Source organism: Rhipicephalus microplus, chromosome 10 (genome assembly GCF_043290135.1).
Source record: "Rhipicephalus microplus isolate Deutch F79 chromosome 10, USDA_Rmic, whole genome shotgun sequence".
NCBI classification, from domain to species: domain Eukaryota; kingdom Metazoa; phylum Arthropoda; class Arachnida; order Ixodida; family Ixodidae; genus Rhipicephalus; species Rhipicephalus microplus.
Genome location: NC_134709.1, coordinates 22,499,072 through 22,519,502, shown reverse-complemented (window position 1 = coordinate 22,519,502; position 20,431 = coordinate 22,499,072). Strand labels below are relative to the sequence as shown.

The window sequence follows — 20,431 nt, the reverse complement described above, 5'->3', positions numbered from 1 at the left end:
CTTCTTCAAACTGCATAGCAGGAAAGCTAGGCGATGCCATTGCGTGTCAAAGAACCCCAGGCGGTCGAAATTTGCCGGAGCCCCGCACCCCGGCGTCTCTCATGATCATATCGTCGTTTTCGCACGTAAGACCTCCGATATTGTTTGATCAATTCGAAGTATGAGCTTGCCGGCAAAGAGGGCGTGATGAAAATCAATTTGTCAAATAAACATACTGAACTGTTAGTAAATAAAAATTGGGGACCCTTAAGCTTCACCTTCAAGAGTTGAACGCGATAGCAAAATCGGGCCCCTAGTGCACCCTTCAACCGCTAAGTGCATACTTATTCATATGTTTTGTTACATACGCACGCACGCACACAAACACGCACACAGCGGATTGAACCAGCGCACGCTATTATCGCCGAATGGGCTCGTTTTCGTCGTTAAAGCTGTAGAACAAAATCCGTTAAAGGGGCCCTGGAACACTTTTTCAAGTAACCATAGAATGAATTCACTAGAATAGCTTATTGCATCACGAATTCAACGCCGGAAAAATAAAAAAAAAACCGTCCAGTGCGAGTGGAGTTACAGAAGTTTGTTGCATGCTGCAATTGCATTATCTCTTCTCTCGTCCCGACGAAAGCGCTGGAAGCTAAGCAGAGAGGGGCGGCAGAGAAAAGAAACTACGGCGCCTCGTGACCTTGAGCACTTTTTTTTTCGAACGCGCGGCTTTTTCAGTGTGATCGCACACGCACGCGTGGACAAGTAACGGCCTCCCGCGGCTATCTCGGTAACTTGATTTTTCTGTCACAGACGCACAGACGATTTTTTTTTTTTGCTGACCCGCAGGTCTTGGGATTGAATCCCGGCTGCCGCGGCTGCGTTTCCGATGGAGGCGGAAATGCTGTAGGCCCGTGTGCTCAGATTTGGGCGCACGTTAAAGAACCCCAGATGGTCGAAATTTCCGGAGCCCTCTACTACGGCGTCTCTCATGCATAATAATATGTTGGTTTTGGGACGTTAAACCCCACATATCAATCAACAGACAATTTATCGCTCACAACCAACGGGGCCGACGCCGGCGGTGGGTTTTCTGTGACACGAGCTCTCTAACGCTATAACAATAAAATTGATTTGCTGGCGGGTGGCCAAGTATCACTATATAGTATGCTGTGTAAGCTTTGGAAGATAACCGTCATCCACGTTCTTGGTCAACCCGTTCCCAAGCAGCAAAAAACGTCTACGACTATTTCGCTCAACGTCGGCGCAAATGACGTGCCATCGAACTGCGAACGACATCTACGTTTCTGTGCAAATACTGGTTGAGGAGGCGTATTGATGAGATAAAGATGTGAGCGCCTACCTATAAGCTTACAATGAAAGCCTGCAAAATTAGGTGAGAGTTGAAACAATAGTTTGGGTGTGTATCGCTTACGAAATTTTTTATCAACGAATTAACCATTTTCATTTCAAATTCAGTGGGTTTAAGTAAGTTTGCTTTAGGTCTTTAATTTCGAACAGGATAAACTTTTATGCTAGTGGGTTAATATTTCGAACTAAAGCGACCCGTTGTTGCATGCGTCATCGTATCTTCACGTTATGCCTTAGTTAAAAGAACTTAACTTCAGTCACTGGTTTTACTACGGCAGTTCATTTCACTGAGGAACCACTTGAACTACACGTGGAAAGAAGCAACAGCTGACATGCTATAGCATTTCCTAGCTACTAATTTGAACGCTTTCACAGCGGCCATGGCGACTGCTTGGGAATATGTTCTGTGGTTTCCAAAGCGCTGCGCCGATCTAATAGCAGCTGTAAGTGTCACGCAAGTTAACGCTGCCTATGGTTACTTGATGCGGTTCGAAGGCACCCCCTTGGTCCAATCACTGCCGGGCCATCAACAGCGTAGAGGGGACCGCAAAAGGGGGCGATTTAAGTACACAGCCTCGTTTACTAATAAGCCTCATTTTTCATCCCCCAATGTCTTCGCGTATTGTCCCAGACAGGTAACAAGGCCTGCGGCCCATGTGGGAGACCACGCGGGTATAGGGTGGGCCGGGCTCGATCGTAAAAGCTGCTGCGGCTTACCCTGGCATTAGGACACTCACGCCAAGTGAGAAAAAACCTGCACGGTTGCTATACGTTTGCCGTGATGGCTGATGATATACCTCCTCTCATTGGTTGCAGGAACTCTTTCGCGCGCAGTCATTTCTCGGGTATACGGATGAATCGAAATGGTTTTGTCGTGACACCACTGCTGCCGTTTTTGTATGCGTATACTGGATGCTAAACTCTTACACCGATACAGTGCGGAGTTCAAATACTGGTAACATTAACGAGGCGGCATTAGATTTATGCTACTGTTCATATTCATTCGAAATTGTTTTATGCATTGCAAGGATTATAAGTTGGCTCGCGATGACATAAATCATCCCTACCCGTCCGAGTCGCTTCATGGCCATGACAGGCCGTGATTACCCGAATCGTTATAACTTCAACGATGATTGGAGTGCACTTGAGTCAAGTAGCAGCGGCAACACGACGATGAAGCTGGGGAGGTTGCTTCCAAACGAAAAAAAAAAAAAAGAATGATTTACAGACTTCCAAGCACAAAATAAGCCATTGCAGTTAATATACTGCGGCAAACGCCAAATGTCAGCCTGTGAAGAGTGGATATGCCCAGTAACATGGTTAGGAAGTGTGCCTGGCGGCCGGTGAACTCAACGTCGAGCCCCATATACCCATATATTTATTATGCCAATTGAAGAGCTGCCACTTAGAAGCATGGAGGAGGGGTCGGCTTGTTCGTAGTTCGAAGTAGGTATCGCATGATAAATGAGGCCGTCGGGTGGTTCAGGCGCTGGAGCCCCGAATCTTCAGAATCCCTCGTGAGCCAAAACCTTATTTCACGAGAACTCGTGCGCGGGGTGAGTAGAGCGAGTCGCCAGGGAGCGTTCGACCCAACATCGACATCGGTTGGCCACCGCGCGGATTCGAAATCCGACACGATTAGGCGAACAGTTACAGGAACGTCTCCATTCAAGGAGCCATTATTAAAAGCCTGGATACAAATCCTCAGCTATAGTAGTTGGTTCTTCATTTTCTCAGGGAAAATACGGCGCTTACCTTCATGAAGAGCGATAAGAAGCGTATACGGGGAAAGTGAGCAACCCCCAAAGCCGAAACTCTCGTTCCGTGTGTCAGTATTCGTGAAGCATGCGCTGTATTTGCCTCGTGTTAAATGTGAGACCGAGTAGGGGCACGTGCCGGCTTTCAAAGAGAGGTAAGGCTTTGTTTCTTTTTTTTAATTTTTACACTCAGGAATGACGACCTTCGTTTAGTGTAGTTTCCGCACGCAGTATTTTCTGCTCCATTATTGATTAGTTGCTGTTTTCTTTTTGCTTGAAAGTAGTTTTTTTGTTTCTCGAAACACAGCATGATACATTAAATTACACTTGAAGCATCTCCATTTCAGTAGGAATATGAAGTGGTTTCGCAATACTTCGATTGAACGCCGCTTTTTGTTGTTGATGACATATTCGCGATAAGCCGGCAGGATCAAAAGGGCGCCTCACACGGGAAAAAAAGAAAAGAAAAACCTTGAAAAAATAAAATCACCCAGCTCCACCTGGCGGACACTAACGAAACAGCGAAGCTTGCAGCGTGCAGCGGGGTTGAATGAAGTGGATTGAATGAAGTGGGATTAAGTGGCATGAAAGAAATGAACGAATGGAGCCGGAGGAGTGGCGGGAGCAGTAGTGGGCGTCTGGTAGATTGTGGGACTGGTGGGAGAATTGACACATACTCACAGTGGGATTTATCCCCTTTCTGTGTGTATCTCCCACAGCAATCAACGACGGTCCCCAGACATACAAAGACTTGGCTGAGAACATCGCATGTTTTGTTCGTGATTTCATGTTGGTAACATGTTGATAGTCTCTTCGACTAACCTGTAGAGTTTTTTTTTTCTTGCTAGATCTTGTGAACTATATAGATGACACTGTGGCTATAATAAGGCCACGATAAACAGTAAAACAGTTAATCAGAAAAAGCTATACCGCCGTTACCGGTGTAACCGACTTGCTACGATATTTGCCTGAGTTCGTTTAAGGTACGCTGGAAGAATAACCAGCCGACGTAAGCTATACGGCAACCGCCACGCTCAAGTAATTACCAGCTTACGCAACTGCACTGCCGGAAGAAGACGTTCCACGGGGACCTCCAAATATCTCTGTTATCCGCGTTGTACCTGCAAACTGATCTACAATCAATCTTTCCGAACGCTCTATCTCCATCTCTCCAGCGGTGATGACAGATTGCGAATATAGAACTGTCTCCTCGGTTCTATGCCTAATCTCTTCCGATATGGCGCAACAAGTTCCACGAGCCATCGTGGAGTATAAGAACGATGCGGAACTTCTCCGTTCGAAACTTTCAAACTGAAAGGCTCGAACTTGTTAGCCGATGCCGAAGGCACAACCTGTAGCATCCGCTTCAGGGTTGAAGATCGAGCCAGCACATCTGCCAACGCTTGTATCTCACTACACGGGATAGGCTATGCTATGGCAAATGGTGTATTTTGGCAAATGCATTTAGCTGAGCACAAGTGGCAGTTTTCTTTCAGTAGCAATCGACTACGATTCGGCTTGACAATCGACAGACAGGTCAATCGCTGCACTGATCCCTTTAATAATGATATAGGAAGGGTCGTCGACCATCTTAATGATGACGCATGCTGGCTGTCTATCGCATGGCAACTGCAACGTAGCCCGCTCTTCCCCATGTAATGGTAGTAGATTTGCGCAATATGAGGACAGGTATAGAAGAGAGCAAAATGGTAAAGGTATACATATACTCTCTAGTATCTTAACTTTTCTAGCCTGCTGCCTTGGAATTGGGAAGCTCGCATCGCAGATGCGGCTGCTGACGGATCGGTCACTTACAGCACTGCGAAAGGACGGGACGTTGAGGAGTTCGGGCTCCCTGTCGTTCCAGTGCATGGTATAGTGTTGTTTCTGTTTTTTTTTCTCGCGCAATTAATCGTGCCCCTCAATCTTGTCCGTCTGGCCTGCGGTGATCGACTGGGCGGCGACTTGAAAGACGCCCGGCCAGGACTCGTTGCGCGCCAGGCTCTGATGAGGTTCGGAGGGTGTGGCACGAATTACGCGCGCATATATTAGCGTATAGGACACCCATGAAACGCGAGCGGAGAATTACGAACACTCGCGCGATAGGGCTGCAAAAGAAAACGAAAAAAAACGTCGCTCATTGATTTCCCGTAATGGAGTGATTAATTAATGCTCCAAATCACAGAACGGTATGCATGCCTCCAGCGTCGAAGTTAGACGTAATCAAGAGCGCAAGCTTGTTTCGTATACCTCGAGTACTACTTTCGACTTTATTGCTGTCATTTGAATTCTCGTTCCGGCGTCGCTCATTAGCGATGTACCATGGTGCCAGAGAAAAAAAAAAAAAACGTGCCATAATTTCTGCATCAGAAAGAAAGTTATTCCAATTTCGAAGCTGATTTTCTCGACATGTGGACAACGTAACTATACGACAGTCAACCAAATTTCACTTACCACTAACGTCGCCCTCCGAATATACTAGTGCCTTCTTTTTTTTTTAGTTTTTAGCTCCGTATTTTCCCAATGAGTTCACAATCACTAGTACTAAAACAAGGTAATTGATTGATTGATTGGTTGGTTGATTGATTGATTGATTTATATGTGGCGTTTAACGTCCCCAAACCACCATATGACTATGAGAGACGCCGTAGTGAAGGACTCCGGAAATTTCGACCACCTCGGGTTCTTTAACGTGCGCCAAAATCTATAAGCACACGGGCCTACAGCATTTCCGCCTCCATCGTCAATGCAGCCGCCACAGCCGGGATTCGATCCCGTGACCTGCGGGTCAGCAGCCGAGTGCATTAAGCCACTATACCAGCGCGGCGGGGCAAGCATTCAGAGAACAGTTGCGTTAAACAGGACTTACTGTTGCTGTCGATGATCTCGAATCGAAGCGCCAGGGGGTCTCCCACTTGAGCGGTGAACACATCGTCGCCTTGGCGATCGGTGATGCGCATCGTCACGTTCGGAGAGCTCACAGTGGCCAGCTGGCTCTGCGATGTCTCCACTTCCCGCCTGCGAAGGTAATGCCATGCGCAGACTGTCACGAACAATGTCACCGGAAGATAAGTGTATACCTAAGGGCTCGTTTTTTCCGCGTTTTGACACAATATTGATGAGATCTAACAAACAATAATGCCAAGGAATGCATAGGGGAAGTTATTAGAACCAATGTAACGAAAGTAAATGGAAAGAAAATAAGGGGGAAAAATAACCTGCCGTGAGCAGGAATCGAACCTATGACCTTCGAATAACGCGTTCGATGCTTTATCACTGAGCTATCGCAGCGGCTATCCCCCCCCCCCCCCCCAGCCACTGTATTGGGTTTGTATGTGAATTTAAATGTGGGAGCGTCAGTCAGCGCCCTCAGTAGCCATGGCGGCGATTGTGGCACACTCTTTATGAGCCTGTGTGACGTCACGTAGCACGTGCACTTATTACGAGCTGACAGCTGACCACTAGACCCTCGCATAGAACCTAACGGCACCAAGTCTGCCAGTATGAGACCTTCGTTAATGAATAAGAGAAAGAAGAATATATATATATATATATATATATATATATATATATATATATATATATATATATAAATACGCGCGCGCGTGTGTGCGTGTGTGTGTGTGTGTGAATTGCAAACTGTAAAGGGGAAAAGGTGAATTAGTGAAAAGGTGAAATTTTTAAAGGTGAAAACCTCACACGTTAAGATAATTATTTAGTTGCACAATTAATTTAAGTGGAACACCCAAAAACTTAAAAGTAATATCACTTGTACGATGCTACTGCAGAAATTATACATCTGTATTGCAGGGGTTGTTCTACACGAAGAGAAAATTTTGGAATACCGAGTACTGCCTACTATGAACGACGTCTGTTGGTCACTGTACCAAGCAGTGGGATTGACACTTATCAAGTTCTCACGAAAATTTTCATACAGAAAAAACGAGCAAAGAGATTGTTGTTTAAAGACGGGGGACTTATCCGTGCATACGCCGAAACGCAGAAAGAACGTTTTCTTAAAATCTGCGATTCCCGCTGTACTTTTACAACACTGTCCAAACTTCGTACTACTGGTAACTTCAGAATTCTGATTTTGCACTGCACTGACGCGAAAATTTGCACTGCACTGGCTTCCTTGTCTTAAAAGAATTTCCGGGAAATCCCGCCTTTTTGGCGTAGCTTTTTTTTTTTTCAGAACATGACAACATCGCGGTGACAGATATATCGGCCGCCCCGGGGAGCCTGTCGAGTTCAACACCCTTGCTGACGTACAGCAACTCCTAGTCATGCGCACAACAGCTCTTTTCCTCATTCGCGCTCCTCGAAGCAAACAAACGACTTTTCGAACGGGAAGGAAGGCACCGCATTGTTTCGGGGGCAACCTTCCGCTCGTCGTTCGCGCTGACACAGTCAATTTCCTCCGCAAGCGGCTGGGGCCCCTAATTGCCTTTCAATCGTCACACCTGGACCGTTTGGCAGCGTGACGACGCGGGTGACGTCAAAACCGTCTTCGAACGACGTCCATGGGACGTGACGTGGACGCGAATGTATACACAGAAGACGAAGAGTCCCGCGGAGCTGAGAAGAACGGATCCATCGGCCGAGTCTCTCACAGTTCCTTGTCTGCAGTTCCTTGTCAGCGCAGCCGGTGTGTGTGCTGCTCGGTCTGTCGAGCGGTCGGCTTGTTAGGCCTAAGGCTTAGCGAGCCATGGAAGCTGCTGCGCGAGGTGCAACAGGGTGGCGGGCGCACAGGCGGGGCTCGCCGCTGTTGCTGCGCGGTCAAAGCAGCCAGACCGGAAAAGACAGCACGTCGACCGTGTTTGCCGAAGGGATTCTTCAAACACGGCCAGCGCTGGCCTGCAGTCTCGTGTGCGGAGATTGCCCTGGGCGGCAGCAGCAGCACAGTCGGCGGTGGTGGTGTGTGAGTCGGGTACACGTCATTGACCTTAGTAGGGGGTGCCTACCTCGCCTTGCCTGCACCCGGCGACCTTCTCTGCTCTCACCCATCCTACTGTCTTTGCACGAGAAGGCAGCCCCCCCCCCCCATCTTTGCCCCGGCGAGGAATTCGTTGAAACCGAGAATGTTGAAGGAGAAGTTGGGAAAGGAAGCACTCGAAGTTCTTTCAAAGTTTGCCATGACGGAAGAATGGCCCAGAAAACTACAAGGGTGCAGTGACGAGAAATACGTGAGGCGCTCCTGGCTAAAAGGGAGTCGAAGAAGACAAGGTTGACGAGTGGAAAGCGAGGCGCGAAACCACGCAATTTATGGCAAGTCCCCCGGCGTGGGTGTGAGACACAAATCGATGTTATCGTGATCAGCATCACCATCCCACGGAAGGGCCGTAATGCCTACTAAGCATGGGCAAAGCCAGGAGCATTGGAGTTTGCCAGCCCCCCAAAAATGTTCAACGTACACATAAAAAAGCATGCCCGAACACACGCAAAAGGTGGTTGAACTCACTTCTCAGAAGATTTTCTGACTACGTCCCTGTTGTCAGCATGTAGAATTAAAGAAAAAGGCTGATTGAATGTGTTGGGCCTTGGTTGTTGATTACCATGGAGTCAATTACGTCAACTATGCGTAAAAATGAAAAAAAATAATAATGCTTATAAACTCAGACATCCATCATACTGACTGGGAACACAGAGGAAACCAGACCACCGGGGTCTCCGGCGTCTGAACAACGCAGCAGGTGGTCGCCTACTGCTGGCAAAGCAACGCTGAACAATCCTCATCCAGGTGAGAGAGAGAGAGATAAAGAGAGAGAGAGCATCGACAGACCTCTTCTACATCCATTGTAAATCGAGGCACGTCTCCGGCAAAACGCTGGCTCAACTAATGTAAGGCTTGGGCCGTGTTTCTGTTACATGATGCCTCCCCAGGGCTCGACTGTCGCAATCAAAGGCTTTGTTTTGTAAAGAAGCACATCGAAAGCCTATTTCGTGTTCACGTTAAAATGAGAGCCACTCATCCTTTAGCCAGGCGCACAGGCAGAGCAATTTGTGACACCCCTAATTCCAGAAACTAAAGCTACAAGAGAGCGCCAAATCACTCACGTTCATAGTGTAAAAACCCAAAGAAAGTTGCTAAAGACGTGACGTACAAATATATGATAGCACTTGAAGATGAAAAAAAGTCAGATATGCTAAATAAGGTAACCGCCTTGAGTGCTTCGCTGCACCATGCAGCCTGAGAAGCCCACAATAATTCGAAGAAGCTACCACTAGAACGACACGGTGAGCGGCGTCCATTTAATTTTTTTAAATTATTTCTCAGTACGTACGATATCGATATTCTCTAGTAATCAAAACGCCACACATTTGTAGTTACAGTGTGCTACAACGAAAAACTACAGAAGTGATAGGAGAGATCGGAGGACGGCAGAATAGGTCAGGAGACAGACAGTGTTAACGGCTATCCAGGTTGACATCGAGCGAAAGAAATTGACCTGGGCTGGCTACGTAGTGCCTAGGAGAAACAGAAGAACGGTAACGGCGAAATGATGGTCACCAAGGAATGAGAGGAGGTCGACGAAGGCAGAGAGCTAGGAGGAGTGAAAAAATTCACAAGTTCGCGGCGATAAAATGAAATCAGTTCGCAAATGATAAGGTAATCTGAATATCATTGAGAGAAGGCTTCGTCCATCGGTGGGCATACAAAGGCTGAAAATGACTGCGATTACGATGATGATGATAACACTTAAGGGAACGCAATGCATGTATTCATTACAGCGTCTGTTCTGAGAGGGGTGCTAACGCACGAAGTTACATTTCGCCCGTTGATACGATTATCACTATTATATAGGCGCTGACAGATAAGAGTAAATGTCAGCCATCGGCGCAGCATTTGATTAGTTGGTTGTCGAAATCACTCTGGAGTCTGAATTCACCTGCGACTCTGCATTCCTTATGCTGCACCTCCTACTGGCAAGGCATCTTGCTCGAAACATTTTACTAGTGTTCAAGTTTTCCTTCTGTCAAATTTCTTCGGAACGGAAAGATATAGAAACGCAATTTCTATTTGAACGACATCACATTTACATTTCTGACACGAAGCTATAGCTTCTCTTTCCACGCTTTGACAACTGGTCTGTTCGAACTGTTGCCAACACAGCTTGACAAAGCGATTTCCCACACGGTGGTATAGCGGTCGCGTTGCTCGGCTGCTGACTCGGAAGTAGCGCGTTTGATCGCGGCCACCGCCCTTGCGTTTAGTTGGACGCGAAGTGCTAGAAGCCCCTGTACTGTGCGATGTCCGTCCCCTTTACAGTACACCATATGGCCTGATATTCCGAGGCCTTCCACTATAGATTGTCTCATAATCATATCGTGGTTCTGACATGTAAAATGTAAAATAACTCAAATTATTATTATTATTATTATTATTATTATTATTATTATTATTATTATTATTATTATTATTATTATTATTATTATTATTATTGTTATTGTTATTGCTGTTGCTGTTGTTGTTGTTGTTGTTGTTGTTGTTGTTGTTGTTGTTGTTGTTGTTGTTGTTGTTGTTGTTGTTGTTGTTGTTAATATTATTGAGCGAACTCCGCAGTTTCACCTCGTACGAGCGAAGTTTTCCGAGTTGTTCGAAAGCCGTATTTTATGAATCCTCTTCGTAATAGAGCTTAGAGAGAATCGACAGGAAGCCGGAAGCAAAGTCAACAACTCTTTTGACTGCGTCACTTGTTCGACCAAGACCTCACGTATATTAGTTATGATACCTTATAGTACGCTTCATGACCTCATCGCTGTCACACCTTCACACGACGAGTTTACTCGCGAATGGGACAAGGTCGCACGAACAGGCAGGCCTGTACACTTCACGCAATGTTAACCCGTGGCACAGAACAGACCGGAAGATGTCCTCGATTAGACTCCGATATTAGATGGCCGCGGTAAGATACGCCAGACAGAATTAACGTAAGGGGTGTAGTGGAGGAGGGTGGGATCATAGACAAAAACAAACGGCCGGTATACGTGGGAAAGACGGCGCTTGCCCAGCGCACGCGTATACAATGTTGATGTTTTTGTTTTCTTTTCACGCTGGAAGCATCGCGTTCGCACGGCAACTTTGAGGAGGGTGATGTGGCTCAGAGTGCGGGCTCATGGAAGAGCACACCCTTTTGATTTTGCCTTCAGCACCGCCTTCAAAGTCAAGCACATTTACAATGTCAGCTGGATTCACGGCCACTTACAAAAGAGAAGATCCTGGCACCTTGGCCGACGGCTTCCCATATACGCGCAAAGCCACGAAAGCCCTCTTGTACTTTTTAAGGACCACCAGACTTCACGACCGCTTGTGAAAGAACTGTGCGAGACCGTGCTGTGTAGTCTCGAGCTGACTATTCATGCTTCTCTTTCTTACTCCTCTTCTTTTCTATCTCTTTCCGTTCTAATATTCTCCTTTTCCCCCACCCCAAGTGTAGGGTAGCCAACCGAGCCAAGCTTGGTTAACCTCCCTGCCTTTCCTCTCTATTTATCTCTCTCTCTCTCTCTCTCTCTCTCTCTCTCTCTCTCTCTCTCTCTCAGTGACGTTACAATATCCCAAACACGTGCCAAAGAAAGCTGCTGAGAAAAAAGTGCATCCGTGAATCAAGCATCTACACTGGTGAAACGACCACGACTACACCATAGAAGGATCAAACAACCGACACTTACAAAAGGTAGATGGTGACGGCACGACGCTGTTGCTGTACCACCTTACCATGACGTCATGCAATTGACTCGGCAACGCCTTTCCAGGCATGCTTTGATATGCTATATATGCTGCGCAAGCGCAATGCCTGTTGAACCGTTTGTACTGCACCGTCAATACAAACGGCCGAATAGTTAAAAAACAATTTCTGCATTGCACTTTGAATCTAAGTGCTCAAATTGTAGTTATATGTATGTAGTTAAGAAAAAATTCCCCTGACCAATAATTTTATTTATCGAAAACAAATCCAATCGTAATTGTAGCGTTCTGATGACGTAGTATTGATAAGACTGCATCAACACACGACAGTCTTCATTGTATCCAGTAATATTGAACGTTTCCCCGCAAGATTAACGATAACAGTGCCGTTGAATGGTGCTTTGTTACTGAGGATTGGGCTTGGCATTCTGTCCAGTGCTTATGTTTACGTGTTGACGACATTTTGTTATTCTCAGTCGGTGCAGTATGAGGCCTAATATCAGGACTGCAGATACGAGTCCCGCGTTGGGTGCCAAATTTGGGAAGGTCAGAAGAGCCTAGAGGCGTCCTGGACGAGACCTCTTCAATAGCCAAGATCCGGACCTTGACTGCTCACTGTCTTGGGAGTGTTAGCGCGACTCATGCTGTTCCCCCTTCTCCTCTGTTCCTGCCGGCAGCCGCCGCCAGCGCCCCCACAGCATGCATACGTGGCACCATAGTTTCCGAAGAAAGTGCGTGTTCAGCTTGCACACTTTTATCCACTAGCTGTTACCGTGGTGGGTTATGATGCAGCCGAGGTGCGGATATGTGGGGCTTAACGTCCCAAAACCACCATATGATTATGAGAGACGCCGTAGTGGAGGGCTCCGGAAATTTTGACCACCTGGGGTTCTTTAACGTGCCCACACTGACGTTAAAGGCCTACAGCAGTTTCGTCTCTATCGACAATGCAGCCGCCGAAGCCGCAATTCGATCCCGTGACCTGCGGGTCAGCAGCCGAGTACCTTAGCCACTAGACCACCGTGGCGGGGCAATGCAGCCGATGTTATCTATGTGTCTAGAATTCCAAAGTATTTATTTGTTTCTTCATGCTGTTTGGCCCGCGAGTGGAACGCCTGGCAACAGAGTCAGCAATGCGTGGTTGGCCGTGCACTGCCATGCGTAACGCTATACAGGAAGTAAATGAGCAGCTTGTTTGTGTAAACAGGCGCCCCGGGCATTCGCTACTCGCTATACATACAAATTTTATCTCCTGCATGTCATCGTCCTTAAGCTGGGACCGGAAAGCAACTAACAAGCCGGCTAATTGACGTCGACGTATTAACCCCTTGAAAAGGACGAACGAAACACCTAATGACAACCGACAATTTTACTGTGAGCTCGCTAGCCAACAGGAAACAATACAGCGAGAGCGGTCTGCACAAGGTGTGTGTGTGTGTGCGTGTGTGCGTGTGTGTGTGCGTGCGTGCGTGCGTGTGTGTGTGTGTGTGTGTGTGTGTGTGTGTGTGTTTGTGTGTGTGTGTGTGTGTGTGTGTGTGTGTGTGTGTGTGTGTGTGTGTGTGTGTGTGTGTGTGTGTGTGTGTGTGTGTGTGTGTGTGTGTGTGTGTGTGTGTGTGTGTGTGTGTGTGGAGGGGGGGTATACGTCACTGAAATTAGTAGGGGTTGCCTATCTGCCCATCTGGCACTACCGACCTTCCGAAAATTGTTTACTCCTCACCTTTACCTCTCGGAAGCCGGGAAAGGGGAAGGGTGAATGAGCTGCTGCGCACACCGCGTAGGCTCTGCATTTTTATTTTTGCATTTACGGAGAAGCTTGTTTCCTTCCCCACCCAATCAAAAAGGGGGAAGGTGTTAGCCTCAATTTCATGGTAGGGCAGGGGATTCTGCAGCTTTACAGCGGATTGCCCCTCCGCGGTGGTCTATGAATAAGGTACTCGGCTGCAAACCCGTAGGTCGCGGGATCGAATCCCAGCTGCGACAGCTGCATTTGCGATGGAGGCGAAAATGGTGTTGAACCGTGTGCTCAAATTTGGGCGCAATTTAAAGAACCCCAGGTGGTCGAAATTTCCGGAGCCCTCCACAACAGCGTCTCTCATAATCATAAGGTGGTTTTGGGACGTTAAACCCCATACATCAGCAGCAGAAGCTTTACAGGGGGTTCTGTGTTTCAGCTGACGCGTTTAAGCTGACAACAAGAAACATTGCGGCTGCAGTGATGAGACTTGAAAGACGACATTCGCACGGGACTCGTTCACTTGGAGCTAGGATGAAATATGGGACAAGGTTGATTCGGAGACCCTTGGAAGAAGGTGTAAGGGGGTCGATCATTATTCGGTGTGTAAAATTTCATAGGTGCCTTGAATTTACGGCGAAGGTAACGACAACAATGATGTTATAGCTGTGCACCCTGTACATATTGGGGTTTGAAAGGTAGCGGCCCACCATGACCGTGGTACAAAAGTACAAATGAGAGGCAGTGGAAAAAAAAGGCATACGTGAATCAAACCAGAAATAAATGAAGGAAGGAAGTGGACTTTAATGGACGCTGTTGCCGGCGAGCGGGATCTTTTCATCCATTTCTCTCTCTCTCTCTCTCTCTCTCTCTCTCTCTCTCTCTCTCTTTTTCTCGTCGGCCACGGTTCCTCCAAATGACCGCGCGAGTGAGCGTTCAAAAGCAAGAAATAGGCGAGCGCACTAGTACGTGCGTGCGTCGACGGGTCAAGCAAGCGGGCTGCGAAGAAGCGCGATCCGGACAACAGGACAACCCGGAATCCCCGCAGCTGACCGCTGCTAGTCACGGCCAGCGCTCTTCGTAACAGGCGCGCGGTGAATCGCACGCCTAAGCACGCGTGATACAAGCCCGTTTTCAACGCCGCCGCGGCGAGCCTTTCTTCGAGAGGCGAAAGGTTGTCAAGGGCTAGCTAGCCCCGCGTGCGGCCACATCTGCGTAGATGGCGGGAGCCGCTGCGGTTTGGCTGAGTTCCGAAGGCTTCGCCGTGATTCGCGTCTTTCTTTCTTTCTTCCTTTCTTTCTTTCTTTCTTTCTTTCTTTCTTTCTTTCTTTCTTTCTTTCTTTCTTTCTTTCTTTCTTTCTTTCTTTCTTTCTTTCTTTTTCTTTCTTTCTTTCTTTCTTTCTTTCTTTCTCTTTCTTTCTTTCTTTCTTTCTTTATCGCTTGCTTTCTTTGTTCCTTTATCTTCTTTCTAAAGTTCTTTTGAACGAGAGATAAACAGCATGTGCCATCTACGCAGACGTCACCCAAAGTACAGTCTAGTACATTGTGAGCAAGGACACCTCGTTAGGCTTTTTTTTTTTTTTGCTGGGCCACTTACTATATTTCGCTTCCATGTGCGGAGTATCGAGACAATGATGGGTACGACGATCTGCTAACTTCTAATCCATGAACTTTACAGATGTTCCTGATAAGCATTATGTGAGGGCTAACATTGCGGCAATGATATGCATCACGTAGGCTTGTACCCACACGTATATACATGGGTGGATATCGCCGCATTCAATCAGAGCATGTTCCATCGTGTCCTTAACTCCCCCACAGTATGTACACTGTTCTTGTTCTCTACTGAATCTCGCGCTATTCCTCCTCGGTGCGTGAGTACTGTCGTTCAATGTGTCCAAGAAGCAATGTACCCATAGTTTCTCAAAGGCAGCCCATTGGCGCGATTTCCGGCCATGGAGGACACATTTAGATGGGCTCCAGGATTGCAATGAAACGTCCCTACTTTTTCGATTTAGGAGCACGTTAAGCTGCAGGACATTGTCTAAATGCGATCAAGAATTTCCCCCTCTATCACGTGCTCCGTGATAGCACCTGGGTTTCCCCAACTACAGTCGAATGAGAATCAATATTGCCGAAGAAAGACCCAGCATCTCCTCGAAGTGAATGATCACGAGTGGACGAACCTAAGTACTAAGGTCTATATACATGTCTATGAAGCCCCCGACAAGTATAATGCACGGCAGACGGACGGACGGACAGACAGACAGACAGACAGACAGACAGACAGACAGACAGACAGACAGACAGACAGACAGACAGACAGACAGACAGACAGACAGACTGGTGGACGGACGGTTAGATGGACCGGTGGACGGACGGACAGATGCACGGATTGTTGGACGGACATATAGACTGACGGACAGACGCACGGTCAGAGTAGTGTCATGTGCGCTCTGTAGACGGTATTACAAACAGATGTTTCGCACCTGCGCTTCGATTACGGACGACGGCGAGCCTTGACGACAACGGTGAGACATTGTGCGACCATAAGGTGCATCGCCCTTAAATAATAAATACGGCTTACGTCTTCCCGTGTTCTCGGGCAAGGGGTCGTGTCACTATTTCAGTATGAAATATGAGTACAGACGACACGTGGCAAACCACCTTTACACCTCATCGTTGTTTACACGTATCGTTAGCAGCACCGTCTATCCTTCCTTCTTCCCCGACCGCTTGCGTGCCTCCGTTCGCGCTATACCTGACGTAGCACCGCTTGTCAATCACAGGTCCGCCACCCGTTCTATTCAACCCCTTTCACGCCACCTTTCTTCCTTACTTTACGTCTCCTGCAAGAGCTCATCGTCGCGGTTCCCAGCGAGTCGCGAAAGGCGACGGTCAGCCGGCGCACACGCACGCTCCCAAGTGTTTTTTTTTTTTTTTTTTACTGTACTCGTTGCTTCCGGCATTCGTCTTCGCAGCGATCCTTCCTCGCCTTCGCTCACTTCCACTGCGCAGCGGTGCCTTACCGGGACTTCACGTAAAACCGCAATGCCGTTCCTCCCAGCCCCACCGCAAGGTCTCGGTCGTGCAAGCGCCCCTCGCTTCTTCTCGGTCTTCGTCGCTGCGCGGCAGTGCGAGCTTTCTATTATCCCAGCGGCGGTGACGAAGTCGTCGGCGCGAGAGTCTTCCTGGCGTCAAAACGTGCGTCAAGGGAACGAGAAAAAGAAAAAAAAAAGAACCGCTACGCTACGGTGCCTTACCCCCTCCTACACGCTCCATCTTCCACCCACAGTTAACTCTACGGAGACGTGCTTCTCTTTGGCGGGCTGCGGAGCCAAATCTTTCACCATTGCTGGGCACTTTTGACGAGGACGGCCTAAAGCTTCTCTTCTTTCGCATTGTTTGTTACCTTCGTACTTTTCTTTATCTCTCTCTCTCTCTCTCTCTCTCTCCCCGTTTGTCGTTGATGTCGTGGGCGCAGACACGTGTGACGCACGACCCGACCGCCTGCGTTGGCGGGACCTCATGGGGGACTGACTGGCTGGACGCCGTTCAATGCACTGCAGTCCCTCGGGCTGTCAGCACATGCCTCTCTCTCTCTCTTTCACTTAAAGAACCGCAGTGTCCTTTGGTTAGATGAAGTCAGTACCGGATGACATGCATGGTTTCGGTGCGGACTAACGTCACAAAAACAAAAGAGAGCATGTGTCTCGGTGTTAGTGTACAGGTGCATAGTGCGGTGGGAGGGAAGACGTGTAAAGGTCTGGGGGGTTAAACAAATAGTCATTCAACAATGCTTGAGTCGTTGGTCCCCCCTCTACGTCTGCATCCTTTCGCGCTTTCAATCGTGAACAAAATGAAATTTGCCTGATTTTCTATTCTTAAACAACAACTTCAGTTCTTATATGAGGTTTGTTTGGTTGTCCCATGGCCAACGCCCTTGGGTTTATTTAATGCCTTGGGTTTACTTAAATGGAATATCGAATCACGGTGGAACGAGATAACATTGTTTAAGACAAATTTACGTTTACGACCTTCATGGATGTGCAAGAGATTTCTGGTTGCCACATGGCGAACGTCCTCAGTTCAATAACTAATGGTTCGATTGATTTACTGATCGAAACACTACAGTCCGTGCCTCTCTAAACGTTACTGCGCTTAGAGTGAGTGATAACAGCTTAGAGGAACATTAACAAGGAGACAACGATTTTGATTGTCTCGGTAAATAAATACTTTCACTATAGCAAAATCCCTGCTCTTTCAGCGACAAGGCACTTTGTATATAAGCGCGACATAGCTAAAAACAAAAAAAAAGAAGCAAGGAAAACGACAAAGGCTGGCCTTTGAGGTCCTAACATCGATTCGTTGTGACGTCACACTTCACGGCGTCCATTAAGCCCTACAACGTTCTTTATTGACATTGCGCAACACGGGAAACTTATCATGGCAAGATTCAGAAAATTAGACCAAATTAATGCAGTTCAAACGTAAAAATGAATGAATGAATGAATGAATGATACTTCAATGCACGACGTCATGCGGCCATACAGCTGTCGTTATTTCGGTGCGAAAAGCAAAAATGAGGCCCTCTTTTAAGATTTAACAAACAAATAATTTCAATCAGACTGAGTCACCGGACAGATGTACCGTTTCACACTAGTGTCACATTAGAGACGAGAAAACGTGAAGCTTGCGAAGGTTAAAACGTGACCATTAGACAGATATAATAATCTTTTAAGAAAATTCCCGGAGACGTGAGCCGTTCATTGTCACTGGCTTGCTACTTCAGTTGCGGGTCGTGATCGCTATGATATATATAGCGATCACAAGTACACACATATGTACACCAAATAGTCTTCACAAACTTTCATTAAGTCGAGTGTTTCTCAAGAACACTAACGGCGTTTTTTGTGTTGCACATCGCGCACCGCTGTCTTGCCACGGTCTCAGAAGGTGCCGCCGCTCCAATCTCAAGGCACGTTGCGCTAAAGTGCGCTAGAATTACACGTTGCTGGGCTAGTCGGTTCATTTTGAATTGGAAGCCTGCCGCGCTGTAGTACTCTAGTGGCTAAGGTACTAGGCTGCTGACCCGCAGGTCGCGGGATCGAATCCCGGCTGCGGCGGCTGCATTTCCGATGGAGGCGAAAATGTTGCAGGCCCGTGTGCTCAGATTTGGGTGCGTACACGTTAAACTACCCCAGGTGGTCGAAATTTCCGGAGCTCTCCACTACGGCGTCTCTCATAATGACATGGTGGTTTTGGGAGGTCAAACCCCACATATCAATCAATTAGAAGCCACACTTGTGGTTTTTCTCGCAAAGAAATAGCGAGGGAAAGGGGTCAAGGTGAGCGCCGCCCTTGACCCCCTTTTCCTAGTAATTTATTTGCACCAAATAGCCGCAACTGTGTTCTTATTAAACTAGAGGGCGCGCTCAAGCGATCTGAATACCCCTCCGCCACACTTATCAGTTTTCTTCGCTTGCCCCGCCGCGGTGGTCTAGTGGCTAAGGTACTCGGCTGCTGACCCGCAGGTCGCGGGTTCGATTCCCGGCTGCGGCGGCTGCATTTCCGATGGAGGCGGAAATGTTGTAGGCCCGTGTGCTCAGATTTGGGTGCACGTTAAAGAACCCCAGGTGGTCTAAATTTCCGGAGCCCTCCACTACGGCGTCTCTCATAATCATATGGTGGTTTTGGGACGTTAAACCCTACAAATCAATCAATCAAATCAATCAAATCAGTTTTCTTCGCTTGCAGGCACCTAAGCGTTTGATAGTCAGCGCTGTGTTACGTCCACTTCTAATCCATGTATCAGTTCCCACGCTAGTAGCCACGTTGATTCTGCACCAACTCACCCAGTTTTCTATCTCACGACAGCTATCTTCCGGTTCCTCTTCTTCAAAGGGGATGCCCCGACCTTCCCCTTCTGAAATATTTCTGCACGTCACTAGATTTTACACGGCCTCCGTGATCAGAAGCGTCGCTACATTTTTGCGCCTCACCCGGCTTAGCACGGTCTCCGTGATCGCGGCCCACCTTTGACCAAGCGACCATGTCGTGCGATGACGTCATAACGTTACACCACGTGATGTGACGTTAATAGCAACGTCATGGTGACGTTACAAATCTGGCCGATACGCGACGCCCCGACGGCGTCACAACAATGACGATAACTTTCGGCATCGCTCGAGTTGAACAATGACGCCACTGGACGGTTCATGGCCAATTTTCGCGTCTCATGAGGCGTTTGAAGCTTTCGCTTCGGAACAACACTTAACTACCGGAACCTGTGATCTAGATCTTCCGCTGGCGGTGTAAAATTGCACTACACAGCTCAAGCTTTACAGAACAACTCTGGGCCGTCCGGCCGTCCAGCAAGCCGAAAGAGCCGCTTCGAGAAGGTGCCGCGGCAGGGGCTCAGACTCACTAAACGGATGCCGGACCCAAATCTTACTTATTTAGAAGTGAAGTTAACGTTCTTCTTTTTCTTCACACTACCAAAACCTGTGTCGGTTACGGAAGGTCACCGGCGCTCGAACAATACATAGAATTCATTTGAAGACACACGCGCTGCGTTGTTGCCTAGGAATCGCCATCACACGGTAGTTAGAAAAGATATACTGCACAACACACCCCGGCTCACACACGGTGTAGTGTGGTCATTGTTCATAGTATTTTACGCGTACTGACTACGATATTAAGCGTTCGCGCGTAACAGTAGGTTCGCAGTCTCCGGACAGTCTGTGGTGTATATGTAACGTCTCGCAGCTGTTTACCATACGCCTATTATCAGGTTGTGAAAAAAGAAAACAACAGATGGAATATAGATGCATAATTATGGTCTGTAAACGCTTATCGAATCATTAAATCTTTATCTACAATAAGCAGCGAAACAGATATGTT

General features: G+C 47.7%; 1 protein-coding gene across 1 annotated transcript in view; it reads right to left on the bottom strand.

The window, feature by feature from the left end:
* Positions 1–20,431, bottom strand: part of LOC119181814 (uncharacterized) — a 163,817-nt gene that overhangs the window by 58,140 nt on the left and 85,246 nt on the right. Inside the window, exon 7 of the mRNA XM_075876035.1 lies at positions 5,980–6,128. Within this exon, the coding sequence (XP_075732150.1) occupies positions 5,980–6,128 (149 nt within the window). The remainder of the gene's footprint in view (positions 1–5,979; positions 6,129–20,431) is intronic.